At 44.1% G+C, this 16,429-nt stretch overlaps 1 protein-coding gene across 1 annotated transcript; it reads left to right on the forward strand.

The window, feature by feature from the left end:
- The first annotated feature begins 1,736 nt into the window (after positions 1-1,736).
- LOC108928653 (A disintegrin and metalloproteinase with thrombospondin motifs 8-like) lies at positions 1,737-13,768 on the forward strand. Its single transcript, XM_018742695.2, has 9 exons — positions 1,737-2,930; positions 5,627-5,866; positions 6,539-6,671; positions 6,798-6,965; positions 8,788-9,080; positions 9,832-10,018; positions 10,453-10,625; positions 10,739-10,914; positions 11,071-13,768. The coding sequence occupies exons 1-9, from the start codon at positions 2,163-2,165 to the stop codon at positions 11,804-11,806; spliced, it is 2,874 nt and encodes a 957-aa protein (XP_018598211.2). The 5' UTR covers positions 1,737-2,162; the 3' UTR covers positions 11,807-13,768.
- Positions 13,769-16,429: the final 2,661 nt, after the last annotated feature.

Genomic DNA, 16,429 nt, shown 5'->3' on the forward strand with positions numbered 1-16,429 from the left:
AACGTCATTTTCTTTAAGCATAATTTTATTTTGATAAAATGTCTTAGAATAAACAAATTACAGCAAGCGATTTAATTAAAATGTTTTCACATGCAAGAGAGACCCCTGGTGGCGGGGGAGGGCTGGTACATCTTCATCCATTCATCCGTTTCTCCAAGATCCCACTGGCGATGAACGTCTTTGAAATGTATGCGTGACAATGTCGCCGCTGTGTGGTAAGAGTAAGATGTTATCCCTTCTCTATCAATGTGATCTGGCTTGAGAAAAAGTTCAGTGGAGCCTTAAAAAATGTTATTTTACCTCCGAATCTCTGCAAACTGAGTAAGCCCAAACTTTGCTTTAAAATTAAAACCAAACATTTCTGTAAAAAATGACTTAAATGGGTTTCCACTGCTCTAAGTCACTGACTCTTCAAGTGCAGTTCGTATTAATTGAATCATAATTCTGTTTATAATTTTTATAGAAACTCTCCCTTCATATATGATGGGATACAGACTGTATACTTTCTATAAATCAAAAATAATCTAAATAACATAAACTTTGTATTAACTTATCCTTAGAAGAAGAAGGCCATGCTATAAATAGTGAATATGAATAAGGATACGGCAGATATGAAACGATACAGGCAAAGATCTGCTGCACTTCACATCAACGGCAAGCCAGTCCGTGATAAACCCATGTTACTACTAATGTTCGTCATGGTCCTGCTTATATTATTATGTCATAAACTATACTTTATATATCTCTGAACTGAGGCTTAAGACTTTTACGTCTATTTTCAGTTTACCGCCAGCTGCTAAAGCATAATGAATCATTAAGTCCTCTTTTGCACTGTCGTAAAGACTGTGCTAAAGAGGACTTACACTACATTTACATTTATTTATTTAGCGGACGATTTTCTACAAAGTGACTTCCAGTGAACTCTATGTAGTGTTATCAGCCCACACACCTTATTTACCAAGGTGACTTACACTGCTAGTACTGTACACTACTTACACTACTTACATGGGTCACTTATATATATATATGCAAAATTTATACATATCTTACATATATATTATAACACACTGGAGCTAGGCTATATGTCCACATTTTTTGGAATCGACTTTTGGGGGGTGAAAGTCACATCAGGCCAATACAGATTAGTCATGTGGGATAATGATATAGCACTTCTCAATCAATATATAATTGATCAATCATAAAGTTCCGCATGTAACTTGAATGCAACTGTCGAGCAACCTGTCATGCGGTTCTCAAGTCTCCCATCCCATCCCATCCCTGATCTCATCCCATCCCATCCCATCCCATCCCATCCCAGCGCGCGCTACTGTGTATTTTCGTCGGGAAAAAAAACGCAAGAGTTTTTTGTTGCCGCGATTTGGCACAGAAGTGCACGCTACGTACATTTTCGGAGCCGAGGGTCGTGCGGCTGCTGCACGAGTAACGAATCGGACCGTTAGCCATGGATACCACCGGTGTCCGGGAGCACGAGAGCATCTCATCTGCAGCGTGGGTTAATAATAGCCGCCTGCGCTCCCACTGATGCTATTTAAGACGGGGGGGAGTGTCGGGCTCGCGCCCATTGGGTGCTGTGATCCAGGCCCTTCGCTTCTACTCGCAGGGGGAGGAGAGAGTCCGACGGTATCCAAAATAAACCTCTTCAAGTCTTACAAGGGCAAGAAGGTATAAATACCAGCGCCGTGCCGGCGAGCAGACAGTAGGACACAGTAGGACACGGTAGGACCCGGTAGCACCCAGTAGGACACAGATTTTAGCTCTTTTGTACATACAGCGCTAGTTCACAACACACAGTGACAGTGCAGTAATAATAATGGTAGAAAACCTCAGACCAAGACTGGTTTTACAGCACTCATGACATGATACAGTCATCAGAGACAGCCTCCTCCGCACTGGAGTCCTTCTTCTTCTTGTCTTTCTTTTTCGTTTTTCCCAAGAGTCGCTCAGAGAGCAGCCAGCGCGATATCATCATAGTGCAAAAGAAGTAGACAGCAACCGAGCAAGTGAATTTTAATATCGTTTCTGTGGACTAGCACATGCGTGTAAGTTTCAACGTTTAAAAGAGGAGAGCAAAGCAGGCCGTTCTTCTTCGACGTGCGTTAAGTTACTTTCCGGCCAGAGCGCGGCTGTCACGGTGCGACACCATGTGTCCCGGGTGGTGTGCGCTGCTCCCGCTGCTCTCGCTGCTCTACGCGACACAGTGGGCGCTCTGCGAGCGGCTCTCAGGGGCTGCGTCCCAGGAAACGGTGCCCGTGAAGCTGCGCGGCGGCGGCCGCCTGTGGAAGCGCAGCGAGGCGGAACCGAGCTTCAGGATCGCCGCGTTCGGCCACAACTTCACCTTAAATCTGAGGCCGGACGACAGCTTCGTGTCTCCCGTCCTCAAGATCGAGCGTGTGAAAGCAAGACGGCTCCGGGGCCGCGTTTTTGGGGCTGAAGATCATGAAGATGTCAAGGCTGAAGCCGACCTACTCGAGACCACGGACTGGACGGAGGAGGGAGAAGCGGCTCTCAGGGGCTGCTTCTATTCGGGCACCGTGGACTTCAAACCCGACTCCGTGGTGGCTGTCAGTCTGTGTCATGGGATCCAGGGGTCGTTCATTACGGAAGGAGACGAGTATCTCATTGAGCCGAAAGAGCCCGTCCGTGACAGCGCCAGCCGGCAGCCCACCGCACAGGTGGTCCATGTGGTCAGAAGACGGGCTTTCTCCAGCACACGACGAGCTCACACCAGAGGCAGAGCCTCATCGGATCCAGAGGCTGGAAGGAGTCATGATTACGGAGCGCAGCCTCAGGCTGGCGTGGATGCTGCAGGGATGGCGAGGAAGAGGCGCTTCGTGTCCGCGCCGAGATACATAGAGACCCTGGTGGTGGCGGACTTCTCCATGGCCCAGTTCTACGGCGACCACGTCAAGGTATCCCGCTCGCAGGTCCACTGAACAGCTCATTCATTGTATAGCGACATTCCGCAGTGTACTGTACTGCAGTGGTTAGCGCTGGACTCGGGACTCCGTTCGAACCCCTCTCCTCTGGTGCCCTTCGTGGTCCTTACTGTGAACGGGCACAGTAAGAATGCCTGCTGTATGAATGGGTCAATCAGTGTACGGTAAAGTTACTTTCCTAACGACGTAGCAAGTCCCAAGTCGTCTTTTTAATAATAATAATAATAATAATAATATAACGGTTCAAGTTAAAACTGACAAATCTGTTTGCTTACATTCTTTCAAAGATCAGACGCCAGAACAAATATAATAAAGATTCAACGAAAATCCTACCTAGTCCAAAAGTACACAACTTTGTGTCTCGAATGAACTAAGTAGGCTCGGGCTTCGCGTAAATCAGCGTCTGCGTACAGTGAATCAATTATCAAGCCGAGGGTCCCCGACACAGCCACCTTTACCGTGTTATTCACATCGCTCATTCACTGCGCGACACTCAGTGTTTTATCCATTTATAGAGCACGCTGTTCCTAGTGCAATAACTTAGGTTCCAAGGGTGATTCGGTAGTAGCAGGATTCGAACCAAGTTTCATTTCAATTCAGTTTATTTTTTACAGAGTTGAACAAAGACAAAAGACAAAAGGTTCTTGGCGTTGGCGTTACAAAGCCTGTCCCAGGCTTAACCCCTGTTTTACCCGAGTTTGAGGGTACTGTATTTCTCAAATGCTTCTGAAACTGAGCATCCTGCCAGGGATCCGTGTTCTGAGCAGATCTTGGACGGAAAGACTAGTAGGACAGATGGAAGGAGGCAGGTGGAAAGGGTGCACAGGATGGAAGAGACACTGCATAGTTTCACATGATGCTTCTTGAAACCCTTCCTCCAAATTACCTTACCCTAAAACCTCTAGAGCTGACATATCAGAGAAAATTAACTCTAAGGATGAGAAAGTGAATTTCACTCTGCCCTCCTAGCTCTCAATCAGCCAGAAAGGCTTTTTGGTTAAAATTGTTCATTGTAATCCTCATTGGGACATTGCAGTAGGCTACACACACACACACACACACACACACACACACACACATTGTCTGAACCGCTTGTCCCATATGGCGTCGCGGGGAGCCGGAGTCTAACCCGGCAACACAGGGCGAAAGGCTGTAGGGGGAGGGGTTCATACCCAGGACAGGACACCAGTCTGTCGCAAGGCACACCAAGTGGGACTCAAACCCCAGACCCAGTCCAACCCACTGTGCCATCGCACCCCCAGTAGGCTATACATTCCCCACAAAATGAGACTACATTAGCTTTAGAAAAGCTACATGAAATTACTTCAAAGTTCCAATCTAATTCTTATTTATTTATTTATTTTTTTTAAGTGTTCTTTCTTTCTGCTGCTGTTGTTCTGAAGGCTGCTACACAAAATGTCATTGTATTGCACTGCATTCAATGACAATAAAGTATCTCATGTCTGATATTTTGTATTTAACAGGCAAGTTAAAAGGTACTGCTGTGCCATATATATTATAGTTTTTATATGTTAAGTTGTTATGATGTCACCTTTCTACACGACCCCACAGCCACCTCAAGGAAATGCTGCACCGATTTCCTGCACAAGCAGAAAGGGCTAACACAAATTATCTGAACTCTTCTGAAACTGTAACTTTGTAGTTTGCTTATGTTTCCACTCTTTTTATGAAAATGTGAGAACACTTAATCCCCTGGTTATAAACTAGAATATTTAAGGTCATGGGGTGGTTCCAAGCTTTCTAAAAAAGTCAATACTTTATGTCAAAACTGCTTCTCCTTAAGAGGAAAGAGAGCAAGATTTGGGTTCGTTTGTTTGTCAGATGGATTTTCTTAAAAAATCACATTTTTTTGCAAAATATGAAATTCTTTTGAAGCAACGAAATGGAATGGCTTATCAGCCACACATATTTGGAGATCCAGTATGAGACGTCTGGTCTGGGTGTTGTGTCCTCTTAAAGAAATGGCCCACAGCTACAAGGTCATTTGCTCTAGAGTGCAACAGGCTATAATCCAGTACAAAGTTGATACCAGTGATTTTTCTTCCCAGAATGACCCCTTGTACCACTGTCTCTAGAGAGAAAGAGAGAAATCATGTTCAGAATCATTAATAATAATAATGACAGCTGCAGTTTAACATGTTCTCTGAAGGTTAACTGAGGGTTTATTCCTCCAGGGAGGGAAATATAAACTGCAAGATCTTTGATTCCCACCAAGTTTGGTTTGGGAGAATTCTTATATTCTCATTGGTGCACACAGTGGGTTGGTTACCTTTCTGCAAAGCTTCTGGCACTGTTTGCAGTTCTGCTTTGCACAAGTTGAGGGAACGATTACATAGAGTGATGTTACAACTTTGGCTTGATAAAATAGGCCGAATATTAGATGACTGATACAGATGTAGTGTATCAGGAAAAAATTTCTTTGGGACTGAATTCCGGTGGTTTGTCGTAAAGAATTTAATAGAATATTACTTTTGTTTTGTCAGTGCGTTTTCTACGAAATCCAACATATTGTTGGCCAAAAGCGACGTGCAGCCTGAGGCTGTTACCAGTATACAGTAGATCACTTGGTGGTGGTCAGTAAATGCAGAGGTGCACCTAGCACAGTGACATCTGTGTCCTGACAGACAACCTTGCCTTGCCTTCCACAGCACTACCTGCTGACACTCATTGCTGTGGCAGCACAGATCTACAAGCATCCCAGTATCAAGAACTCCATCAGTGTGGTGGTGGTGAAGATGTTAGTCGTGGAGGATGAGGAGGTTGGCCCGTCTGTTTCAAACAATGGGGGTGTGACCCTCCGCAATTTCTGTGCTTGGCAGCAGCTATTCAACCCCCCCAGCCAGAGGCACCCAGAGCACTATGACACTGCCATTCTTTTCACCAGAGAGGTGAGACATCATGGTAAACTTACTGTGAGCTCAAACTGTTATCACTCTTTGAAAGTCAATGCATGCCAGACTGAGTACCTGTAGAGCACCAGTTAATCTCTTGTATTAGTCTAGTTGGGGCGGGAAAGTTTGCACGATGTATTGGTCCATACGAACCATTTTCGGATCCATTTCAAACAAAACTTAATAAAGTTCTACTCCTGTGCAAAGTGGCAGTACAGGTACAGTGACATGGTATTTTGTACTGTACTGTACATCCGCTGCCAGAGAAAGTGTACAGCTTGGAGGCCTGTTGGTTTGTCTTGTCTCTGTGTACACATGGTGGATTTGAACTGTTTGCCTCTCTAAATCCAGATGTGGTTTGAATCCTGTGTGGATATGTCCTGCGGTCTATCATGGGCCCAGTAATCGTTTGTATCCATCGCAGGGAAGTCGACACAAGAGGGGAAACTTGCAGGCACGTTAGTCAAAACACATTCTAGACAGCGAGCATTTAACGTCTTCTCACGTCACAAGTCTGCTGCCTGCCAAGAATATTTATTTGCTTCATTTTACAATGGAAACCCTGACAGATATGCTTTGTTGGCAAACCTTTGCTTGGGGAGGAAAGCTCTCCCAGGAGGCAGTGGGGAGTTCCTTGCAGACACACGTCTGAAATGCCTCTTGCTTCAGGACATCTGTGGACACCAGAGTTGTGACACCCTGGGTGTGGCTGACGTCGGCACTATGTGTGACCCCAAAAGGAGCTGCTCTGTCATTGAAGACAATGGCCTTCAGGCTGCATTTACGGCAGCCCATGAGCTAGGTGAGCCTGTTGTTGTAACGAAAGATACATTTTTCTTTCTCTGTGTTGTGTTTGTGCAGAGATTGGCTTAGTCTGACTGCCACCTGTTCATGTGGACATGGACCTGTTCCATCTCTCTTCCTGCAGGCCATGTGCTGAGCATGCCCCATGATGACTCAAAGAACTGTGAGGGTCTTTTTGGGCACCTGGATCAGCACCACATGATGGCCCCCTTCTTTGTGCAGCTTAATCAGACCCTGCCCTGGTCACCCTGCAGTGCTCTCTACATCACTGAGTTCTTTGATAATGGACATGGTGAGTGGGCCTGTCGGAGCTTGGTAGGTGATCCCTGTCATGTGTGCCTGGTAGCTCTGTGGATGATCTTCCTTTGATAACGCAGGCAATGGAGAGATCAAGAATGGCTCTGACTCCAGTTATTGTAGTTGTATTCATTTTAAGTTTATATTTGTTCAATTGTTCCGGCCCACACCCACACAGCTTCTAGTAAATAATTTATTTGTGGCCGTGAAAAATAAAGGTGTAGCAGGTTAACGCTATGCAGAGTGTAAGTAAACACACATTCTGATACATATAACCTTAATAAATGAGCAAACCATCCCATTGAGCCAGACCTCTAGCCTCCTCGTTGCAATCAAATTAAAAACTGAGCACTTGCTGGTAGTTACGTTTGCATGAATCTGACCATGGCCAGATGGACCACTGCCACAACCAATGTGGTCTGTAATTTTGGACTGGAAAGTGGATAAAAGAATCCCTCGTTACCACAAGCCATGCTTCCACACGTATATTTTCCTTCACAGTACCTTTCCTGCCTTAACTTGCTTCTAACCACAAATTACAGTTTCAGAAGCCACAAGGCGAATTCAGCTGGGAGTGCAACAGTAACCGTCTTCAGAATGTGCTTTGCTGTCCTTTCTAGTTTCCAGCTCCTGTCTGCTACTGACACAGTACAAGTGCAGGGGAGCAGCAGGCCAGGCAAAAAACCTGTGGGGCGGGTTTTTACATTTACATTTTACATCTATTCATTCAGCAGAGGCTTTTCTCCAAAGCAGTGTAAATTGAAAAAACAATGCAAAAGTGTATTACAGCAACAGAAGGAGAGATTTGGGTGCAGACATGTGATTCTTGAGGTCAGTCAGTGAACATTAAATGAGTAGCTGCTTATAAGGTTTTTAATTATCGAACAGATCGTTCTTGGATGTTGAATGAGATCCAGCAGTTCTGAGTGAGAAAGGACAATCATTGCACCAAACTGGAGCTAAAACCAAAAACCTTCATGCTTTTGATTTTTTTTTATGGACCTGGAGTGGGACTGACCTTTGAGTACGTTCTGCATGACAGTGACTATGTAAATGATGGTATTTTAAGTGACAAGTTCAAGGCGTGCTCTTCCGAAGGACAAAATAAGTTGTTCTGTATTGTAAAACTGACGTTTTTTTATGGGTCTTTATCCGTCAATTTTTCAATTTGTCTTCAGTTCAAGCCTTCTTCTCTTTGGAGTCATCTGTTTGGAATTGCAGTGACCACATGCCAGGTTTAACAACTGTTTTCCTTCATAGCAAAACCAAATTCTAGCCAAGCTCAGCTTCTCCTTATCACTGGACAATGTGCACAGCAGTCTGATAAAACATTTCTCTGAATATCTGTGCTGTGTCAGTATATCCCAAGAAATCCTGGTAATCAGGGGTTGGTTGCTAGATTTGGTGGTTACAAAAGAATTGAAGTCTTTAGTAAAACTGAAAAATAATGGCTATATCCAGGGAGAGGCTTGACGAGTCAAAGGGTTTGGCAGAGTTAACAAATGCGAGCTGACACCAAGCAAGAGTTACCATTAGCATCCTATCGCTAATGGCGGAGTCCCCTTGTTTTGCTTCTCTCTGTGGACTCCTCCAGATGTGCATTCCTGTGAAGGGTTCCAGAAATGTCAGCCACATGAGACAAATATCCTTTCATTGCACAATTCTCATACGTTATAAGCATCCCGGCATTCAAAGCGTTACGGCAGCAGGTAGTGCAACCGGAAAAAAACACTTGTGCCAAACAGGTACTTTGAATGAACCCACTGGTGAGCTGAAAGGCACTGTAACTGGACACCCTGTCTCTTTCCGGGCTGCAGGGGACTGCTTGCTCGACATGCCAGAGCAGACCTTGCCACTGCCCACTGAGCTCCCGGGGGTCTTCTACAATCTGGACCGCCAGTGCCAGCAGAGCTTTGGTGAAGAGTTTTCCCATTGTCCCAACACCTCTGCAGTGGACATCTGCAGTCAGCTGTGGTGCCGTGAGTGGGGTCAGCTGCACTGCACCACCAGGAATGGCAGCCTACCGTGGGCCGATGGCACGCCATGTGGCAATGGCCACGTGTGCCTGAATGGAGCTTGTGTCATGGTGGACAAGGTCACAGAGCCCAAGGCGAGTTTGTTGTATCATTTAGCTATAAGCATCATAGCTCTGTGTTCCCCAACCACAGGGAACTTGTTTCATATTCCCATCCTGTTTGCATATCCTCATCTGTAAGCCCTGACGGACTCACTGCTTACAAAGCAAACCGCTGTCTGGTATTTTTTCAAGGTTTTCATTTTAGAGAGTCCTGAAATTCATAAAGTAAAGTTAAATTCTCAAATGAATCTTCAAAATGCTCATCTAAGTTTGAAGATTACACTTGGAGAGGTGCTTAAAGAAAAAGGCTGATCTCAGATCTGTTGGCTGCCCTCACTCCAAGAATTCCTGGGAAACACGTGTTAATTGTACATCTGCCAAGCTCTCAATGGATTTCGCAAGTGATGACACATGGGGACAAGAATGTTGAGATGGCAGATGCGTGTTGGCTGGGGTGGAGTTGCCTAATTCTCAGCCCTGTGCTCTGTATGATGCTTTCTTCTTGTCTGTCTAAATTGTTAATTTGCAAAAGTGACATTTCCATCCTACACTGTTCACATGCAGTAACTATTTTTGTACTTTTACAGTTGGAAACTTATTGAAGCAGTGCAGGGTAGTCCCGCTGCTTGAGAGCAAAACCACAGTCCTTGTCTGGTATTTTTTGTGACCAGAAGTCCTGTTCTTTAAATGCCCTGCAGCTCATGGCTCCAGTAAAATACTAACCACTCTCAGCCTTGATGGCCTCCTCTGTGTGACATCCTCCTCTGTCTCGACCTTGCTGCAGGTAGTAGTGGACGGCAGCTGGGGGGCCTGGGGGCCGTGGGGACAATGCTCCAGGTCATGCGGCGGAGGGGTGGAATTCTCTAACCGGGAGTGCACTGCACCTGAACCCCAGAATGGAGGAAAGTACTGTGAAGGCCAGAGGGTCAAGTACGAGTCCTGCAACACTCAGCCTTGTGAAGAAAACAATGGTAATTGCTGGCCCTGCAACTCATGCATGCGTGGGGATATCCGGTGAAGGATACGTGCTTATACACACACGTGGGAAAAGGATCCCTACACTTGTCATGTAGTAAAATGGGTTTGGTGTATTCTGTCAAGTACAAGTTTTGGCAGAACAGGGAAGTCTTTATTACTATTGAAAAGGGGTTTTTCAGGTGCTGCAGGAGAAAACTTTTTGCACATTTTCTGTATAAAGGTTATCAATAGAGGTTTAATAAATAAAATGTGTTTATTAAACACACACATTGTCTGAAACTGCTTGCTCTGGCAAGCCAGAGCCTAACCTGGCAACACAGGGCACAGGTTAGTCAAACCCGCCGCACCACCACACTCCCCCTTGCTGTTTATTAAACACCTTCCCTAAATTACAATGAAATGTTTCCCTTCCTTTTGATCATGTCAGGAAAGAGCTTCAGAGAAGAACAGTGTGAGAAGTACAACAGTTTCAACCATCTGGATATCCATGGGATTGTCAAGGAGTGGATCCCCAAATATGCAGGCGTTTCTCCCCGGGATCGGTGCAAGCTCTTCTGCAGGGCGAGGGGCAGCAGCGAGTTTAAGGTGTTTGAATCTAAGGTACTAAATGCCATGTTTATGACAAAAATGTGTGATCCAATTGCATTTTGTCCTGGCTTATTGGGCTGAAAAATACATGGGGAATTGTTTATGGTGGACACATGTTTCTGTAGGTCATTGATGGTACCACATGTGGCCCAGACACAACCTCCATCTGCGTCCAAGGCCAGTGCATCAAGGCCGGCTGTGATCTGGAGATTGGCTCCAGTGCAAAGCTGGATAAGTGTGGTGTGTGCAATGGGAATGGTTCCAGCTGCAGGAAGATCACTGGCTCCTTGAACAGAGCTGTGTAAGTGCTCATTGGCAGTTGTGCTCAGGAGGCAATATTGCCCCTCAAAATAAAATGCAGCAAAGCAAAGATCTTTCCAGATGCATTTTTATTTGGCAGAACTCACTGCTGATGACCTAATGCAATAATATCGGTGTTTTATTTCTGTTTTTTCAGTTATGGCTACAGTGACATTGTGACTATACCAGCTGGGGCTACCAACATTGACGTGAAGCAGCGAAGTCACCGGGGCGTGAAGCATGATGGCCACTACTTGGCCATCCAGGGCGAGGACGGGACCTACATCCTGAATGGCAATTTCTCCGTGTCCACTGTAGAGCAGGACATCCCAGTGCGTGGGGCAGTCCTCAGGTACAGTGGTTCTTCCACCCCTCTAGAGCGCATCCAGAGCTTTCAGCAGCTTCAGGAGCCCATCACAATCCAACTGCTAGCCACAGCTGGGGAGGCATCCCCCCCTAAGGTCAAGTACACGTTCTTCCTTCCAAAGGACGTCTCATTCAGCAAAGCTAAAGAGAAGAAGGGTTCCCTCCATATCATCCATCCATTTGGGGTTCCCCAGTGGGCCTTGGGAGAATGGTCTGAGTGCTCCAAGACCTGTGGTTCTGGTTGGTCCCGGAGGACAGTGGAGTGCCGGGACAGCAGTGGCTTCCTCTCCAATCTCTGCGACAAAGACCTGAGGCCCGTGGACATCCGGGCATGTGCTGACCTGCCCTGCCCTGTCTGGCAGATGGGGCCCTGGTTATCTTGCTCTCGAACTTGCGGTGTGGGGGTTCGGCACCGCGGTGTCTTCTGTACCGACTACTTGGGGAAGACGGTGGATCCCGAGCGGTGCGACCCAGCCCGCAGGCCTGAGCCCGTTGTAGGAGAGTGCATTGTCTACAGTGAGTGCTGAGGCCTCAGGGCCAAACGGTGGGAGAGAGTCAGGAGCAGAATGGTGCGGAGTAGCAAACTACTAATCCCCTGACCGTGCTTCAGAGTCAAGCAGGGAAGCTGTAGTTTAGAATTCAGTAAAGAGTGCACTAACTTTCTTGAACAAGTTACAGTGCACGGGCCTTTTTCAAGAATAACTTAATAATAGTAATACTTTCGTTGTTGTTTTTTTATGTTTCTTTTTAATAACCACTATTGAAGTTTCTGTTTTACCCAATAGAAATCTACCTCAAAGGATGTAAAGGTGTTATTATGTAGACATTAGGTGACGATACTGTATGCAAATTGTTCTAGCCACAAAGGGAAACTACCTTAGCATGAAACCTACTGACAAACACTATTGGAGTATTAAAACTCCATGGCAGAATCTGTTGTCTGACAGCTCAGGCCAAGAACAAAATTTTTACTTTATCTTTTTTTTTATTATAGCCTGACCATTCTTGCCCTTTCTGGTTTGATTACTGCTATTGCTTTTGCAGGAGTGCAGTTTTACATTTTAACTAAAATATATCTTTTTGTTTTCTAATAATGTTAAACTATTGCTGTTGGCTGAAGAAGGTGGCGTATCACTGAAGTGTAGTTCCTCATAAACAGCCTAAACTGCATGAAACAAGCCTAGAAATATGCAAACTAGTCTGGTGGCATTTTAGCTTCTGTTGAAGCTGTTTGATGGAGTAAGCAAGATGTAGTTACCAAGACGATCATGTAGCCTTATGGACTGCATCTGTTTTTAAATCAATGTGGACAAGTCTCTCAAAGTCAAGCTGTTCCATGGGACAGGCCAAAGTCACATAAGGCCTCACTCCTAGTCTACACCCAACTGTACTGAAGGCTATTACACAGTGCCTTGACATCTTTTTACCCTTATTTTCAGCATATTCCCTTGAATCTGGAATGGAAGCTTAGGTTTAGCTTAGCTGCTATCACAATACAGGATAATATGCTTTTGATACAAGCATTGACAATGATGGGCCAAAACAAGCTGACAAGCATGTATTTATTGATATATTTCCAGTTGTTTATAGGTGCAAATCAGTCTAAAACATGTTTCTCTGTTTTGTTATACAGTTTAGAGTTTGGAAAGTGATACCTTTTGTTTGCTGCTTTCAGGCTTTAAAGAAACTATACACTTAATTTAGCTTCTTTTCATATGATTTTAATAGTAATGTTTACAAAGTTCTTTCCTGCCAAGCATCAAAACGCCCTTCAGTTGGATAGTGTTTTAACAGCGCAGTCTGAGAAACAAGGCTGACTTTACAATAACCCTCTGCATGAGGATGCAGAAGTCGGTTCTAAAACGTAGCTTTAAGAGTTTAAGACCCCTTTGTGTCAAGAGCACAGCAGATATAGTATACAATAGCTGGAGCAAATTGTTTATTGATTTTTCTATGTGTTTGTGTGTATATGTGAGGACATTGGGATTTTTTTTACAGCTGTAGAAGTACGTACAGCTTAGATAATGACTTGCTCCTTGCAGAGGTGTCGGGAGTCAGAACTAATGCTAGCCAGTGTGACAGAGTCGGTGGGTTCATCTGCCTTTTCTTCTGTCCAGTAGAGTACTTACATCTGAAGTGTTTTTAAGAGAGACTTCTGCTGTTGGAAGGAACATGATTAGAGATGTACTGGAGCGCAACCAAAGAGAGTTTAATGTGAAGAGGGCACACTGAAGAGCTGAACCGCTGAGCATTATGTCTGCAAGACAGAGAAAAGAAGGCTAGCACATTTTTTAAAAATGTTTTGTGTTGATTACAAAGAAATGCAATTCAAAAGTCAAACTGAATACAATGCTTTCTTTATTTCTATGTTTTGTATTTTGATTATCTTTATATGGAATTGTGTGCTATAGCATTCCAGACATGTACAAAAGGATATTAAAAACAAAAAAACAGTTACATAACGGCATTGTATCCCTTCAGTGAAGGATCATAGTATTTTATTGTTATAGCTTCCTGTCAAAGCTATTTATTTTTGTAAAGTTTATACATTTGGACATCAATTTATAAAGCTATGGTTTTTAAAATGCTGCTGTCTTCCAGAATGATATATAATTCACAAAATTGTCAAGTAAAGTAAATAAATAAAGATGCCTCTATTAACATAACTGATCACATTTTGGGCCTATTGTCATCCTTCCAGAAGATCCAGTGAAGAAGAGGTCATGACCAGACAGTGTGAAATTAATACTTTTTTCTTTTTATCTGTAATTTACTTCTAAAAATCCTTTGAATTGCTTTAATGTGTTGTCTTGATTAGTGTAATTTACCATTGCTTACAGTTACCAAAACTGTATAGTTAATAAAAGTTGCATAAATAATATCCACCCAATTTCAATAACTGCTTTGTCCTGAGCAGGGTCATGGTGTTCCATTACAGGGCAGCACAAATAATATAAAAAGCAATTTTTTTCTGTAATTTAAGGAGGTTTTTCCTTTTATAAAACATAATTCTTAAGTCAATTAGGTTTTTTAGGAACTGTATATATGCTATGCTTATAATAACAGGAAAACAGGAAAAAAGGAGACAATATAAGTCCAATAGAAGGATTATACTTTACTCAAAGACACTCTATAACAATTTATTTTGCTTGGCTGCAAAATTGTACATTTACTTATGATAACAGGCTCATTATGTTTGACTGACTACGAGATATATTCAATAGTCTTCTTGTCCAGTCACGAAGCAGTTGGAAAATTTGACATCTTACATCTGGTCAGTCAGTTGAAGCCCATGAGAACATTCGAAAAGTACAATGGGTTCCTTTGACAAAGACAGTGACAAACAGTCTGCTTTGTGCATTACTGTAGTACCCTGTCTACCTGACATTTCCCTCTTTGCACAGTAAGGGGACATACATTTCATTCTGTCCTGGAAAACAGCTTCTTGGGGCACACCAGACATGCAGCAGAGTCCTGTCCTTTCATGAAGTGAAAGAAACAGACCATAAATCCCAGGACTGCTGTCAATATGTACCTGCATGTTTTCAGGACTACAAAGAACATGACTGGTTTGGTGTTAAACCCTGGCATTCATTCATCAGAAGAAGCCAACGCCACACAGAGCCTCTCCAGAACCTCTTAATGATCAAAGTGTCATCTGTATGTTCGCTCCAGAACTCTGTCAGGAGGAGCAAAAACAAGCTCAGTGAAGAACTTCAGTTGTACATGGAAAAGTACAGCTAATTGCATGTGATAAAAATGAAACATTGTTTTCTCCAGGAATTTCCAATGTGACACAATCTCCCTGTCTTGAGACAATTAAAAGGCAATAATTTTATAACTTGGGATTATAAACCAGAATGTTCCTCATGAGCTATTAGTACATAATATTAAAATGACCAAAGAGATTTGAGTGAAAATGATATGATTATTGATTATATATATGATTAAGATATGTATGGCCATGTGGAGTATCCATTGCTTTGAATTGTCATTTGTATGTGGAGGTTGAAGAAGAGAACATCGCAACATCTTCTTGTTTTGTAAAATCTGGCAGGGAAGAATAGCACTGTGGTTTGGCACCTTGGGATGAGTCCAAAAGATTCCTAGTGAGTCGAGGCAGGAAATCCCGCAGTGAAGAGCACTGACATGTCAACTAAAGATTAGCTGTTGATGTCAGACTCCCACCCAAAGTGCTAAAACAGAATTATTCCAGTAAAGATGTGCAGTAGAATGAATGAGTACACTTTTGATTGAAAGGCTCAATAATAATAATAGCTTTGCCTGATCATCAACCAGTTACTCAGATAGATCATGAAGACAACAGAAAGGCTAGTCTAGATATACCTCACACCTCTGGTCAGGATTGCAATAGGCACTCTATTTTGCCGCCCAGAACCACATTGGTGTAAACAATGCTGTCATCCATCTGATAAATGGATCCTGCTACCACTTGGATAGTTCAAGCAGCATTGTGATGATTATGTATTTTTTTTTTTTTTTTTTACTTGCACAGTACAAACACCATACACCTTGGGCTATGGGGAGAGAATGAACAGTCACTGCAGGTAGATATAATCATTTTGTCCTGAATTATGGTGTCATGCCCATAAGCCAAGTAGCTGCACCTGACGGTAATCAAGGCCGGGGATAAAGGCAGTGCCGTCCCGGCACAAGGTTGCGGAATCTTGCAACGCCCTGGCTAGCAGGTTCAATGTTTCATCCATTGTACACTGTTCCTCGTTCTCGTGTCTACCCGGCTTTCCACCTCTGCTTGCTTTCCCTTGTTCTGAGTACTGTCTTGCCCTCCCAATGATGTTTGCACCTTGATCGACCTACACCTGTTCCTGACCACCAATTTCGCCTGCCTCTCAGTGTTGGATGGAATCCGGGATGACCTCACCCGTGCTTGGGTCCGAACCACCTACAGTACCTCCTGTCTCCCATCCCGGACTGTGACAGAAGATTCCGCCATCTTAACGGACCCAGTGGAGTTGGAGCGCTTGCAGAAGGCAGTGTCTGCGCAGCAGGTACTGCTCAGTTCCCACGAACAGACCCTGCGGCAGATCCTATACACACTCCAGGGCTTCATACAGGCGCAGCCAGTGGCTGAACGTGCCCAGGGGAACGCACCTGCAGCGGCAGCTGGG

This window comes from Scleropages formosus, chromosome 10 (assembly GCF_900964775.1).
Source record: "Scleropages formosus chromosome 10, fSclFor1.1, whole genome shotgun sequence".
NCBI classification, from domain to species: Eukaryota; Metazoa; Chordata; class Actinopteri; order Osteoglossiformes; family Osteoglossidae; genus Scleropages; species Scleropages formosus.